The sequence below is a fragment of the Nylanderia fulva genome, unplaced genomic scaffold (assembly GCF_048542155.1).
Source record: "Nylanderia fulva isolate GAGA-0341 unplaced genomic scaffold, ASM4854215v1 Scaffold9, whole genome shotgun sequence".
Lineage (NCBI taxonomy): Eukaryota > Metazoa > Arthropoda > Insecta > Hymenoptera > Formicidae > Nylanderia > Nylanderia fulva.
In genome coordinates, this window is record NW_028191026.1 from 5,292,796 (window position 1) to 5,308,623 (window position 15,828).

Below are 15,828 nucleotides of genomic sequence, written 5' to 3' on the forward strand. Positions count from 1 at the left end.
CACGCGTGGATGAGCCAGCAAAACTATATCAAAGAGCACTCGAGTTTCTAGACGATCATAAAAAGAAGCCATAGCATAGCTTGTAGTCCATTTCTCCTAAATGTAATTACTTCCAATATCAAAAGAGAAGATGTATATTATATAAACGATGTAAATGTAACTGCGATGTAATTTAACTATATCTTTCCAAGAAATATTGCTACATTTGTAAATATATATATGTATTCATATTATGTACACAAAGAGACAGCCACTTATTTTTCCATACTTTTATTTTATTTAATAAACAATATTTAAATGCGACACGCGCACAATATAACTTAGCTAAATTCACGATTGGGTTGGTAGAACGCGTATATCGAGTACTCACAACATCAACTGATTGCATCTTTCCTATCAATACATAAAACCTCCACCGGAGTATTCCACCCTCGTCTGCGGTTCCACAAACGCTAGCCAGTCGGACGCGTGTGTCGGTAATAGACCCATCGATTGACACTTGTACAAAGCTAACGCGATATTCACTAACTGTCCTAAGAAGTACACGAACTTTTGTCCGAACGCGTGCGTTCCCTCGATCACTTTGAATGCTGAGCAGAGGAAACAGAGCGAGTTTATATTGCGAGCAATGTTTCCACTATCTACAGTACCTCCACAAATTTGGAAACACCTTACATTTTATAATTATACAATTATAATTATTATATATTGTATCAAGAAGAGAAAACAGGATAAAAAACAATTAACGTCTATATAGATTGATGACAAAATAAAAATGTTATTTAAATATCTTACAATTTATCAAAAAATCTGCAGATTACTGCCATGCGATTGTTTAACTGTAAAATGTAAGGTGTTTCCAAACTTGCGGAGAGTGTGTATGTATGATTTCAAGGATTACTTACTCTGCTGCAGAGTGAATAATGCCTTGACTGGCCTGATGATGAGCATCCCGACCATCATGATGGGAAAAATCGAAATTGAGCTGCCAGCCATGTACATGATGAACAGATTCATGGGCACTTGTTTAAGGGGTCCCAAGGCCAAGTCCCAGGACTTCTTTATTATGAGATGATTGGAGTCTGACTCTCTCATGTACTCCACATTGTGAAAGAGAGAACCGGTAGGCGTGTATCCTGGTGGAGATGGGATCTCCACGCTCTTATCCTGTTTTGTCCTGTAAAGAACAAAAAAGTTTTAACACAGGTTCTGACTTCCTAAAATAAAACACAGATGAAGAGAGGCAGAGATTTCTACATATTTCCTCAGATGCATTTTCTGAAATACTTAAAATAATGATCTCAAGAGTTTGATGAGAGAAATTGAAAAATCATAAGAAAGTGTAAAAAAACAAAAGCTTTAACACAGGTTCTGACTTTCTAAAATAAAATAGATAAATGAAAAGAGGCAAAGACTTCTATATATTTCTTTAGATGCATTTTCTGAAATAAAAATATGCGAATGGTTAATTAATTCGTCGCTGGCGAAATATTTTTTTTTTGACACGTGTCTCTCTCAAATGTCAAATTAGGTTACATACTTGTGGGCGAAGTCTAGAGCCCATTTCGATCGCTTGGAGCCTTGCTTGGAACTCGCAGTCATCGTCATCGAGATAATTCTCGTTCCTACAAATTCGCGGATCGTCTACTCCCTGGAGGAAATAATTATGGAGGATGCGACACGACAGACGACAGATACGATGACGCGAATGATCGGCGACGTTCGAAACACAAACAGAAACCAGAAACTCCTAGTTGGCGATCGTCGCGACAACTAACGATAAATCCGTGAATTTAAAAAGCGGACGAACTATGTCAATAATATAGAATTTTCATTTATCGATAATTTATACATATATGTCAAAGCGAGAATTAAATATTTTATATATTGTTATAAAAACTAAAAAAGGGTTTCGCGTGTAAAATATATAGACATTAATTGTTTAAATTGGTGTTTTTTATCCTGTTTTCTCTTCTTGATACACACAATATTTAATAATTATAATTTGTGTATTATATATGCATATATATATGTATATATTACATATACATATATATATGTATAAATATTACAAAAGAAGTATATCTATTTTTATCACTTTTTTTACTAAAAAAATAATTGGCATTAAAAAATAATAGGGAAGAAGTGAAACATCTGTTATAAACATAAAAATTAACATATATAAATTAGCAATTGCTGATTAATAAATTATTCCGGATAAGGAAACATTGAAGTATATATACATTTATAAGAATAGTATGTATGTCTCTAATTTTTCCGGCAGTGTGTGTATAATTTATTTTTATACATTAATATTATTTTAATACAAAATATGTACACACAGTAGTGATCGAAAGTTCAAAAACTACGAATCAAGGCTGATGGCAGTGTTTGTACCTGATACTTTTAACGACCTATCGGAACTCTTTGACAAGCGTATCCGTTCTTCTGGCTTTAGGATCTCGGCGATGATCTTCTCATCGCTGCGCCGTTCCTGCATCGACCGTGCGATCTCCTGGGACTTCTTCTTACACGGATGCGCTATATTGCACGACTCGCTGCCGGCCGAGGAGCCTTCTTCGGCGACCGAAGCCAGCTGCGCAGTTTGTATCTCAGTCAAAGTAAGTCTTCCGTTAATCTTGCCCTCCGCAGGACTGGCAGATTGCTGCCGAGGGCTAGCCTCGGAGCTAGGAACAGGTGATTTTAAAGGATTCTCCTCCGTATTAATCGGTATCTTCAGAATGTTGATTGGTTCGACGTAGAGCTGCATAATCAAATTTTAAATTGTTTTAAATAATATTACAATTGAAATTATTATTAAGTTTCTATATATAAATTGATTAAGTAGTTTGATATACAAATTGGTCAAGTTAATAGTTAAATACACAATGTTAACTATTATATGAATACGTTATAAGATAGAGAATTCTCTGTGGTGGCTGTATGACTTCATCTGAGTGTTTTCTTTTCTTTTCTAAATCTCATAGATTATGATTATATATTACACTACCGACTGTAAAATAACGCTGGTGCAGACGCTAACATCATAAGAATCACGAGTGTTGATAACAGAAGTATTTATATTGTGGAACTTACTGCGTCAAATGGCGAATCCAGAAACAATTCTTGCAAAAATCGCCGTGCTGGCATTCTGTACGTTCCGCTATTTAGGCGGGCGGCTACATCCGAAAATAAACAGGTATCCTGTGAAAAGAAAAAACATATGACACAAACTTGTATAAATTATCCATAATTAGTGTATAATTATGGAGCTGCAAATCATTACCTGAAACTTTTCAGGATACCGCTGCCTCAGTCTAAGTAACGATTGACGACTAAGACGATACCATACGGGATTCGCAAGCCGTTGAGTATGCCTAAGTATTTCTCTACATGCAACATAACAAAATAATATAGAATAAATTTTAATTTGTTCAAGCCTTTAGTTTGTATAGTCAAATTGGAAAATGTTGTTATATAATTGGGCAAACTATAACTATAATACAAATATACAATGATTGCTTTATTAATTTATTCAATTACTTATTAATTATTTGTATTAAATTATCATTTGATTTACATTTATATATTTATTCATTTATATTAATGTAGGCATATTCATTTATTAATTAGAAATGTGAAAAATTATAGCATTTTCGTAGTGATTTAATTAAATTATACACACAGAAAAGATTTTATTTTAATTTAGATAAATCGAAAATGCTACAATTTCTCAAAATTTTAATTAATAAATTGATATACAATACATGGGGCATTAATGTAAATTAACAAATCAATCAGCAATGTTCGCTATTTGTATCATCTAACTATATTTTCCAACTTCAATGTACGAGTAATTAAAAGAAAATTAAAAGATGTAGAAGATAGTTTCTCACTTTCGCAATTTAACATCCTGCTCCATACTGGCATCCTTGCCACTCTTGCCGTGATAGCAAACGAGACACGTACGACAGTGTTCGCTGTCGACGTCATACTCTGAGTTGGATTCCTCGTCGATCTCCGTTATCTCTAATTCTGATCGGACGATATCCTCGAGGATACTCGGCTGCGAGGGCTGAGGAGGCTCGGGAAAGATCGCAAGCAGCCTTCTCGGTAAGCAAATCCCCATGTAGAACATGTTCTCGTTGTCGTCCTCTGGGGGAGGTGGGGTCGGAGTAAGGACCGTGTTCTCCGCAATCCAACTGCGGGATGAATCGTACTCCGATAAGCTTTGCAACGAAAGGCGACCGTCTAAACTGTACATCTGCGAAGACGAAAACTCAATGTATTTTTGTGCATTATTCAAGAACGTTGTTAAATAATGAAGTTTAGTATTTTTCCGAAGAGGAATCTTGAGTATAATTCACATACTTCTAAACTACTTTGAGAATAACTCGGTCTACGATGACGTTGCAAACTACGTAATCGCGCGTATCCTTCAGCATCTTGTTGGCTAAGTCTTTGTATACTCGAAACCGGACTTGGAGTTTCGCCTCTTTCTCTAAAAAGACGAAAAAATGAATTAGAATTATATATGTACAATATATTATCTATATTATTTATGTATTGTTATATATTATTATTGTACAGTCCCATAATATATTAATCTATCACCTCTCGTAACTTTGCAGGGAGCAAAATGTTTCAGGCAATTAAAATTCCTATTTCTCAACATATTCTTGTAGCTCTTAAGATGAGCTACAAGAGAATATGTAATGAGAAATAGGAATTGTAATTTAACATTTTTATATTAACCTTCAAATGACCTTCAAATTTGGCCCACAAGGTCAAGATCAAGGTCACCTTCTTTGAACCCTACAACTTTTGCCTGAAACCTTTTTCTTTGCGACCGCTCTCTGCTTCAGTCACTTGAGGGGTGATAAATTAAAATGGAGCACCCTGCATACTATAATAATAAAAATGAATTGCAATGATCTACTCACGGAAGAATATATCGCCGTGCCTCGAGGTCGGTGGCCGCGCTCTCGGACCGATTCCTGGTTCGGCGCACGATCGGCTCGGGCAGTTCCGGTTTTCCATCGCTGAGGCTGCGATGATGCCGCTGCACAGGGATCGGACTCGGAACTGGATATCTAGTGGAGGGCGGCACCACGGGCCAGTTGTCGCCGCGTCGGTGTCTGACGCAGGGCCAGTTGAAACCTATCAGCGCGTCGGCGCCGGCGCGAGTGGTGCCGATCAGACTCAGAGAGTACATCGCGGTCGCCCGCACCGAGTAATAAGGACAGGTCTCCGCCATTGACGTGATCATCTCAACGATACCCAGGTGACTGAGGTGTTCGACGCCGGCGACAGAGGTGCCCGCGTGGCCGAGGGCCCACAGAGCCGACTTGACCTTGAGAATGCCGCCGTTCGGGCCGGTCAGCAGGTGATCGTCGCGCGACAACTCCACGGTCTCCATCCTCCAGCTTCGTTCCGGGGTGGTGTGCCTAGAATCGTCCATGCTGGTCTTACGACGGATCTCCATCAGCGACTCGGTCCGGGGTTGGCTCGCCGTGTCGCGGGTCAGCTCGCTCTCCAAGGTCTCGGAGTCCAGGATGGTCTCCAGGCGGCCGCACTGTTCCGCGGCCTCGTCCGTCCCGGACTCCTCCGAGACGACGCCGACGTCTTCGGAAGCCGCGGCAGCCGTGGCGGTGACGTTAACAGCTAGACGACTGGTTCTGGCGCATCGCGAGTTGGATTCCGAGTCGCGACCTCCGAACTCCAGTCTGAATCGTTGCAGCAACCGGGCGAATCGCTGAATCACGTTGCGACGTAACAGCAATTGCATCCCGAGGTCGTGCTGCGCCAGCTGGCCGATCAGATGCGGAGGTATGAAGATGTCGTGCGGCACCATCGGCACGTTAGTGGTCCTCCTCTGATAACTCCCGGTCTCGTCACGTTGCCGACGCGTCAGCGCGTCGTGTATCTCGCCTTCCACGAGGCCCACGTATCGCTCGGCGAAGCCACCAGGTCCGATCCACTTCTCGAGCTCCTCGGAGGGCGCGGCGAGGCTCGCGAAGCCTTGCTGAAGGGAGTAAAGCCGGATCTTCAGCAGGTAACCCTTGTCACCCAGATGTTGCAGCCACTTGTCCCAGTCGCGGGACGGTCCGCCTTGCTGGAGCAACACTTCCAAGTACTCCGTCTCGTTGCAGGCCTCGTGCAACGTCTCCAACGCGGCTAACGCCACAGCCGGGGAGTTGTCCGACAATCGATCCACCAGCAAGGACATCGCCCAGCGCACGGCGTCCGTCATCCTCGCGCGGAGAATCAGTCGTAGAAACTGCGTGGCGTATAAACGTGTACTCCAGGAGGACGCCTCGGAGATGATCTTGCTCAATAGCTTCCTGTTAGGACCGTCCCGAGAGTAATCCAAACTGGAGACGATCAGCTTGACGTAGCAGTCGTGATTGGTGGCTAGCGCGAGATCCTGCAGCTTCTCCAACAGGTTGAAACTCTTGAGCACTACCGTGCCCTTCGCCGAGTAGCTCAGCTGGCCGAGGAAGAGGAAGTACTTCTGGCAGCACGTGGTGGACATCTGACGCGGGGAGAATAAACAGTCGTGCGCGGACTCGGCGGTGCTAATGTGGGCGATCTGCTCGGCGACGTCGCCGATCAGCTCGTTGAGCAATCGCGCGCCCTCCGGCTCGTGCAGCTCCAGCAGGCAGTTCAACAAGTCGCAGCCGGCGAGGGTCGCCTCGCGCGCCAACGTCGCGTTCGTCCCCAGCTCGACCCTGCTGTAACCGTTCCAGGAAGGTTTGAAGTAACGCACGAGCCGCTTCATGAAGAGCCGCTGATCGGAATCGTGCAGGATTCGCGTCGCATCTTCGCGCGAGCGCAGAATCGCCCGCACTATCGGCCAGTTCCATGCGAGGGCGTCCTTCGAGCTCAGCACCTGCGCGTCCTTCAGCAACGGGGTAATCGGTGATTCGCGACCGATTCGCAGCCAGTGTCTGCCGGACGGTCGTTGACGTCGCGGCAGAGTCGGGCGTAACCAGGTGCCGGCTTGGAGGACCCGGTCGAGGAAGAGGCTCGCCGGGGTGGGTCTACGTCGCATCATCGTGTGCATTCGCTCGAGGATCGTCACCGCCGCCAACGCCTGATGCTTGCCCGCGCTAGCGTGCTCCAATAGATTCGGCAACGGCGGCGTGAGGTCGCAGAGCTCGGACGGTAGCAATGAGTGCGCGAGATGTAGCAACGCTCCCAGAAGAACCGCCGCGCGCACCGAGATGAAGGTGTCGCTGGAGACGATGGTCTCCGCGAGGGCGCGATGGAGACCGCATTCCAGGAGAACGTACACCAACAGCGCCAAGTGGATCTCCGTAATGTTGGGACAGTGCGACGACAGAGACGGCAGGATGAACTTTCCCTCGGCGGCGACGAAGCCCTCGGACAGCTTCCACGAGTCCCGGGATCGGCTGGGATCCACCGCGGCCAACGCGACATCCGGCTCGTCGGTCCACGTGGGCAGGGGCAGGTCCAGCAGCTCGTATAATAACTCCAACACGGCACCGCGCACCTCCAATTGTTCCACGTACAGGATATCCGCGATGGCCTTGAGACCGGAATTATTGTCTGGCCGGCAGAAGTGAAGGACGCCCGAGTACGAGCGAAGGATGCTGAGCAGGGCGAGTTTGCTCGCGGCGAATCTCTGCTCGCGCTCCTCCTTGGTTCTCTCCATGCTCGAGGAGTGAAGCTCGCAGTAGGGCGCGGCGAAGCATAGAAGAGACACGCTGCTGCGCGTGTCTGGGTTGTTCAGCAGCCGCAGAAGCACTCCCACGATGGATTCGACCGCGGCGGCGCTCTGGCCTGTCATCGCGGCCCTGGCCAGGGCGCCGACGCCGCCGCAGCTTATCAGTAGATTCGAGTTCAGGACACCTAATTCGCATAGGGTCGCTAGAAACGCTCGGAATATGCGGTCCCGCTCCTCTATCCCGCCGTTGGTTAAACTGACTAAAGATCTCGCTAGTGCGGGACTGAAATGCTTGGGGGCTAACAGCAGGATTCTTCTGACCAGACGAAGAGCCTGTATCCTCTCCATCTCGTTGCGCAGATTAACGTCCATGCTACGCGCCACGAAGTAAGGATATTGCAGCTTGTTGATCGCAATGACATCCTGTTCCTTCTTCAGCAGGTAACGCACCGTCCTTAGGGCGGCAGCGCGCACCTGTGTTGCTTCATGGACCAGTGCCACACGCAAGCTAAAAAAGGAGTGATTTTGGAAGAATCATTAAGAGGATAATCTTAATCCGCAACTTCTTTTCTCATGTATCGATATAATTTGTTTGCTAATTAGATATAATAGATATGTTATTAGCGATTCTCACCAACAGAACAGATCTTCCGCAGAGTATCCATAATCCTGGGAATCAGTTTCGCTAATCAATTTAACAATAGCATTAAGATACGCTAGCTTCTTTACGCTTGGAACATTGTGACGCTGGCAAAGATTTGACAGCACCTCCTTGACATTCTCCTTCAAGCCTACAAAATAAATTCATTACTCTTCCAATAATTCAGAAAATATTTTATAAGAAAAAGGTATAAAATATATCTCACAGGCAAGTAAAAATTAATAATTAAAATGATGGCATCGAGAAGAGATATTCTCTCTTTTACACGCAGACTCAGTCCTACGATGAAAACTTTATCGTACGCTCCTAAGTGCTTTCATCATTCCTCGAATTTTAAATAAAGCTGTACAAGGATTACTCTTCCAACTCTCGAATGGCAACAGATCAGTATCATTCGACGTCGTTGAAAGCTATCTGCGCATTTTTCGGGGCGGGAATCAAGGATTGCACAATATTGCGTCCACCAGGTGAGAGGTAAATAAACACAGAAGAGAGTAGACCAGCATCATCGACGGCGCTGACAGAAGCAGAAGAGGAAGAAGAGGAGGAAAGAAGAGAAGACAAGGAGGGAGAGAGAAATCCTCGATGACAGCTAGGTTAGGTTACTAACCTCTTGACAGATCGAGCTGAATGCAGTCCTCGGCATCCTGACGGTCTGCAAACAGAAAGACAGACGTGAGAAAACGTGACGATTCGCATATAATCATGTTCAACTCTTAAATTACACGCACTTCGATGAGATCGGCCGGTGCGTGAACTCCTAGCCCATATCATCCAGGCCGAGATTGCCATTGTCCAGCTGATCCTCTTCCCCCAGATCCTCTCTCTCTTCCGCCGTATATATATATATTTGTTTTTCTCTCTCTTTATCCCTTAACTGTCGTAATCGCGTCGCTCCGCCTCCCGGTGCGTACGCGACGATCCTCGCGCGTCACCACTCGCGCGTCGCGATATGTCATTCTCCGCCGCGAGCGGGAGCACCGAGCGAAGGAAGCATCAGGTATATATAGTGTCCGTCCGTCTACGAAGAATCGCGTATAATATTCGTCCCGATCCTGGTTTCCTGGAGCAGGAGTATCGCGCGAGAGACCGAGGACGAAGGAATCGCGCCTCGTCTACGGAAACGTGACAGCTCGCCGAACAGCTGATCCGCGGCCAAACGGATCCGGCGATCGCGACTCACCGGGGAAAAAACCGAGAGCGAGGACGAAAAGACGGGGATCTCTCGCCGCAATCCGATTTCGCGCTTCGCGTTTGCCCGGCTGTGGCAAACGCAAGCGATGCGAACGCGCGGCGCGCTGCGCCTGGGAATGCGGAGTGGGACTAGATGAGCGCGCGGCTCGTAGAGATGCGCGCGCATGCGCGTCGAGTTTGGCGGGATTGGACGCGCGGAGCGTCCGACCAATGAGACGACCGGTTTCGATTGAATGTTTGAATTTTAATTCATATCTTTGTGTGTTTTAATTTCGTTGTAAAAAATTAACATTGATAATAGAATAAAAAATAAAATTATAATTAATACAATAATAATTATAAAATAATTATAATTAATAAAATTTTATTAATAAAATAAAATTAAATTAATAAAATTATTATTAATTATGATTTTTACATTGAGAAACGCTTCGAAATTTTTGACATTTTACCTTCTTTTGGCCTGTGGAATATGCCTCTTTTTATTATAAATTCTGGGATACCCTGTATTGACCAATCGCAGTCAAGTGTGAGGAGAATACTCAACTGACTGGTCAATTTCTTGAATCTTAATATTACTTATGAACCGGACCAAAAATTCTGGGGAATGTGGACTAAACGAAAGGATTATTGAGAATCAGCCTATTGGGGTATTTTATCTTCCTCTTCTATTGTTTATTGTATAAAAATTCAGGATTGTGTTGTTTATTCGGAATATTCAGAAACCACGTTTTTCATTTTTCTGAAGAAGAAGAAAGCCACGTTTAGCATTTTGAGTGAGTTTCTCAGCTAAAATGTCTAAGCAGCAACAACAGAAAAAACAAAATAAGCTGATAAGAAATTGATAAATTGATATAATAACATTGTTGCAATAAAAATAAAGAAGTATTTGTAGTGTGCGTGCAAAATTTCTTCTAAAATATATTAATCTGTGTGTGTACGCACTTATATAAACTGCATCATCTGTAAGTAAAATGTTTCTTTCTTCTAGACATTTATCATTTTTTCGAAAAATCGGGTAGTTTTTTTATTCGTGTGAGATATAATGTTTATATTAAAACAATATATATGAAAAATATTCTTTTTTTTAACAAATTCTGTCATGAAAATTATTTTATCTTATTTTTTTGAGTCTTTAAAATTAATATCAAATTTTTTAATTGTTTTCAAGTGAGCATTACAAAAAAAACATAGTGTTTACATCAAAACAATCTTAACAGCACAACATTTCCCAAAGACATTCAAAGTATATCTGGAGAACATTCGAACATTCTCGGAATATCTTTCGGGTATGTGTGTTGTTAGGAAATATAATAATTTTTATAACCATTCCAAAAAAAAATAATGAAAAAATTATGCATTAAACTACGCTTTAGAATATAATTAATATTAAATAATACAATTATTGTAAAAGATTAATGAGTAAAGATATTATTTAGAATTTTTACACATTATTCAAAAAATATTTGAAATAATATATAAATAAATATATAAAAATTTGTTTTATGAAATTTTTTTATGATATACTTAATTTGTCTAAGACTATTATTAAACATAAATTTTATTTGCAGCATTAATCAAGATGTCCGCCATTGTTAAAGATCATATTGTCCATTGTAAAACACAATTAACAGAAGAAACATTTTATTATACATGGAGCATTGAAAATTTGTTGAAATTTTATGAATTTGGTAGAGAATTATCTACTATCACAGGAAATAATGATCTTATATTACATATGCAACCTGATCTTGAGCAGGGAACGTTGGAATTTTATCTCACAATTCCCAATTTTTCAAGTATTTCCAAACGATTTAACGGGTCCTATCTTCAAATTTTTTATTCTGTTATTTTAAATACTATTAATGGAAAAATTTGTGAAATTAAACATAAGAAATTTTCAATGTGCCGAAAAGATAAAATATTATTGTATAAAAAATCTAGTTCATATTTTATTGAAAATGAAACAAAATATTTACCTAATGGGACACTTTCAATATCGTTTGAATTCCATATGTTTGCTAGCATGATTTTCAATAGTGTGAAATATTCATTTGAGCCACTTATTCCAACAAATGCAAATATTTTTGGCTCTACTGAAGAATCCAATTTATTTGTTACATTAATAATAGATGAAAAACACGCTTTTCAAGTAAATAAATCTTTACTTTGTTCAAAAAGTAAAGTATTTAAAGCTATGTTTGACTCTGGTCTACAAGAAAGCCAAACTAATGAAGTACATATATTTGATATGAGACATGACATCCTGGAGAAATTATTATTATTTTTAAAAACTGGTTATTTATCTGAAAAGCCAGAAGAGATTAATATAAATGTAATACATGAACTCTTTATAACAGCTAATAAATATGAGATAAATGATCTTAAATTAAAATGCGAAGGACATTTAATTAGGACTATAACAATAGAGAACGTTGTAGAATATTTAAAGATTGCACTTTTACATAATGGAACAATTTTGCAGACATGTGCCAAAAATTTTATCAAATTATATTTACAAAATATTGTGAATACCCCAGCTTTTATAGCTTTAATGAAAGAATATCCTAAGTTGATGGATCAGATTGAAAATATTTCACTATTTTGTGAGACCTTTTGTTATATCTGTAAGCCAAATGTCTTATAATTTAATAATGTAAAATGTTATATGGAATTTAAAATGTTATATATGGAAATCTTATGAATTAAAATTAAAATATATAAAATTTAATTATATGTATTTATAGAAAGTTTACAATTTAATGATTATGTAAAATAAATTTTTTTAATTCACATTATAATAATATATGGTTTATTTAGTTTAGCATATTTTTGGTACTAAAATATAAAGTTTTTATAATAAAAATCGTTTTAAGTTTTACTTTAGAAAGATGCAGTACAAATTGGAAAAAAATACACATTTTATGATTATACAAAATAAATAATCTTTTTAAATTTAAATTACAATAATACATGGTAATTATTTAGTTTAGTTTATTTCTGATACTAATATATAGTTTTTGAAGTAAAAGCTGTCTTATACGTTTTGCTTTAAACAGATATAACGCAAACATAGCAAAAAGTATCTATTAATAGATTCCTCATTATTCTATTCTTTTTCAATACTACTGATGGAAAAATTTGCAAAATACAGGGTGCGTCATGTTTAATATCCCAAGAAAGTGAAACATTGTATGTGAGGTATCTATTTCATATCTTAATAAAAATAAAACTAGTTTTATGACACATATCCTGTATTTTGCAAATTTTTTCACCAGTAGTATTAAAAAAATAGAATAATTATTGTTGAGAGTATATAAATCATCTTCTGTAATATAAGTATTTATAGGATGAGACACAATACATTCCGAATTCCATACTCTTAGTTGCGTGACTAACACTAGTATAAACCATTCATTCAAGCTATCTCAAACAGACACATATATTTTTAATCCTACTGATATACTACCTAATTCATTTGTTACATTAGAAATAAATAAAAAACAAAAGTTTCAAGTAAATAAGCTTTTACTAGGTTCAAAAAGTAAAGTATTTAAAGTTATATTTGATTGTGGTTTAACAGAAAGCCAGACTAATACAGTATATATATGACGTAAGATATAATATCTTAAAAAAATTAGTACATTTTATAGAAACAGGACATTTATCTAAAAATGTAGAAGAAATAAGTATAAAAGAAATAAATATAGAAGTAATTGACATAATTTATGAACTTTTCATAGTTGCAAATAAATATGAAATAGTAGAGCTTAAATTAAAATGTGAAATATATCTTATTAAAAATATAGCTACAGAAAAAAATGTTTAATGCTAGGACTGTACATATAATGGACAACTTTTGAAAGAATTTACAACACAGTTTATTAAATTATATTATGAAAATCTTAAATAATCTAGATTGTATAGCATTAATGACAGATTTTCCTAATTTAATAGACGAGATTAAAAGTATTAAGCTCTCTCGGGAAGTACATTCATTTTATAATCAATAGAATATTTTTTAAATTTACTTTAAAAAAGTTTATTTTATTAATAAAATAATTTTTTTATTAAAAACTTTTAAAATAAATTTAAACGCTTTTATTAGGTATTTTTTACTTTATTTTTGACGATCTTTCTTAAAAAGAAAAGCTATTTTCCAAGATGAAAAATAAATTTTACGTTTTCCAATTATTTACAGAGAAAATATACTGTTTTATTTTAAATAAAATTAGGTCTCTTCGACACACAAATATTGTGTAGTCATTTTTTCTTCTGTCCATGCTGGGTTAAGTTCGAAAATCTCCATCGTCGGAACGGAATAATTCGATTGACCAATCAGGATGAAAGGAGCGAAAGTCTCTTTGTTTCAATTGGTCAGTCAAACGTACTCTACTTCGATGAAAACAATTTTCGAACCACCCCTTCGCCTCATGAGGAAAATGCTTATTCCGGTAATGAGTAGCTGATCACTTATTTGTTTATATTTATCCTGTAAAACGTGCATTCTTCGAGATGTTTCTGGTTGGGCTGACAGGCGGTATTGCTACCGGAAAGAGTTCGGTCGCTGCTATTTTTCGGGAGCACGGCATTCCTGTTATAGATGCCGATTTAATTGCACGAAAAGGTTAGAATATGCACTGCTTGACTCTGCAATTACTATTTAAAAAAAATATATATATATACATATTTTAAGCTTCTAATGACATTTTATTTTATTTTATTTTATTATTATTTTTTTTTTTAATTCTCTTCATGAAACAATTTAATTAGTAGCATTAACAGTATTATACTTTTTTTTGTTTAATTTCATATATTTTGTTAATATAAATCATACATATTTAATAATTGTTCAAGAGATACATTTAATAGCAAAAAGCAATATATTTGTTTATATCTAATTACAGTTGTCGAACCAGGAAAGCCAGCGTGGTGCAAGATACAAAAAGAATTTGGTCCGGATGTGTTTTTGGATAACAAATACTTGGACAGAACGAAACTTGGTGATTTGATATTTAACGATGTTGAAAAGAGAAAGAAACTAAATGCCATTACGCATCCTGATATATATAAGGAGATTTACTGGCAAACCGTTAAATACTTTCTACAAGGCTATCCATTTATAGTCATGGACCTGCCATTGCTTTTTGAAACAGGACATATGTTAAATTACTTGCACAAAATTATAGTTGTTACATGGTATGTACATATTTCATCATGTCAATATTTCAAATTGAGTTGAATACGCAAAACGAATTTTGGTTTTTCTTTGTTTTTATAACTTTGAACTTTCAGCGAAGAGGAACTGCAGTTACAACGTTTAATAGAGCGCAGTGGATTTACAGAAGCTAAGGCAAAACTACGAATAGCCGCGCAAATGTCCTTGGAAAAGAAAGCAGAGATGGCAAATTTCGTAATTGAAAATTCGGGTAATATGAGCGATACTAGGGAACAAACGATAAAAGTGATTAATGTATTAAAATACTCTAAGCATCACTGGAAATTACGCTTTCTACTCGGTTTTTGTTGTACCATATTGTTGGCTGGCGCGTATTGGTTTAGGAACAGAAGCTCCAGATCTTTATCCTCTGCAATATAAAATTATTTTCCATTACAATCAATCGGTTTAAACGAATAAACGTTTGTTCCATTGTAAATTGTAGTTGCATGATAAAAGCGAGTATATGTTCAGTTAAATGTATACAGCAAGGTTGACAAAAAAAGAATAGATCAAAACATTGATTTACAAAGTGCAATCACTTATTAAATTAAGTTGGTGTTATGTACAAAGATAAATTTTTACTTGATGTATAAAAGAAAAAGTTTTCTTGTGATTATATACAAATAATTCAATTTATATACAAAGAATAACTCTTCTAGTTGTTTATGTGCTATATTTAATAAAGACAAAGAGATGTACAAAATTGTCTCATATATGCATATGAAGATATATAATGTCCAATGAAAAAAAAATTTAACATTACATCACCATGCAATCTAATGAAAAAGGAAAGAAAAATAATGCAATGTTTATAATGAAATTAAATTAACTCTGTGTTGTAAGTGTTACATCAAATTATGATGGCATGAACACTGTAAAGTGTAATCCTTTTTATCATTTATATTGAAAACGTGTGGATGGATTCATATGAATGTCTTGTGTGATTAGTCGCCGCATTTATTAAACAGAATATAAAATGTTATTCAGTGATAAATGTATAAAAAGTAAAATGGCTACGATTATAAAAATATATAATACAATAGTACAAAGAAAAACATATCC

The 15,828-nt window shown here is 38.1% G+C and overlaps 4 protein-coding genes across 5 annotated transcripts; 2 read left to right on the forward strand and 2 right to left on the reverse strand.

Moving 5' to 3' along the window:
- Positions 1–254: 254 nt before the first annotated feature.
- On the reverse strand, positions 255–1,755 carry EMC4 (ER membrane protein complex subunit 4). The gene is made up of 3 exons (XM_029301581.2): positions 1,541–1,755; positions 906–1,177; positions 255–590 (listed from the first exon to the last, which is right to left on the reverse strand). The coding sequence occupies exons 1-3, from the start codon at positions 1,606–1,608 to the stop codon at positions 397–399; spliced, it is 534 nt and encodes a 177-aa protein (XP_029157414.1). The 5' UTR covers positions 1,609–1,755; the 3' UTR covers positions 255–396.
- Positions 1,756–2,261: 506 nt separating this feature from the next.
- On the reverse strand, positions 2,262–9,654 carry rictor (rapamycin-insensitive companion of Tor). The gene is made up of 9 exons (XM_029301621.2): positions 9,083–9,654; positions 8,962–9,006; positions 8,325–8,481; positions 4,944–8,198; positions 4,372–4,501; positions 3,897–4,264; positions 3,287–3,389; positions 3,097–3,204; positions 2,262–2,764 (listed from the first exon to the last, which is right to left on the reverse strand). The coding sequence occupies exons 1-9, from the start codon at positions 9,141–9,143 to the stop codon at positions 2,366–2,368; spliced, it is 4,626 nt and encodes a 1,541-aa protein (XP_029157454.1). The 5' UTR covers positions 9,144–9,654; the 3' UTR covers positions 2,262–2,365.
- Positions 9,655–10,097: 443 nt separating this feature from the next.
- LOC114929922 (TD and POZ domain-containing protein 4-like) lies at positions 10,098–12,791 on the forward strand. 2 transcript variants are annotated; one of them, XM_029301638.2, is made up of 3 exons: positions 10,098–10,510; positions 10,717–10,834; positions 11,117–12,791. In XM_029301638.2, the coding sequence occupies exon 3, from the start codon at positions 11,128–11,130 to the stop codon at positions 12,190–12,192; it is 1,065 nt and encodes a 354-aa protein (XP_029157471.2). In that variant the 5' UTR covers positions 10,098–10,510; positions 10,717–10,834; positions 11,117–11,127; the 3' UTR covers positions 12,193–12,791. The 2 variants fall into 2 exon arrangements, with proteins under 2 accessions (XP_029157471.2, XP_029157470.2); XM_029301637.2 differs by lacking the exon at positions 10,717–10,834 and having other exon boundaries at positions 10,100–10,510.
- Positions 12,792–13,948: 1,157 nt separating this feature from the next.
- On the forward strand, positions 13,949–15,821 carry Dpck (Dephospho-CoA kinase). The gene is made up of 3 exons (XM_029301592.2): positions 13,949–14,172; positions 14,453–14,744; positions 14,841–15,821. Exons 1-3 carry the CDS (start codon positions 14,061–14,063, stop codon positions 15,142–15,144), a joined length of 708 nt encoding a protein of 235 aa, XP_029157425.1. The 5' UTR covers positions 13,949–14,060; the 3' UTR covers positions 15,145–15,821.
- The last annotated feature ends 7 nt before the right edge of the window (positions 15,822–15,828 follow it).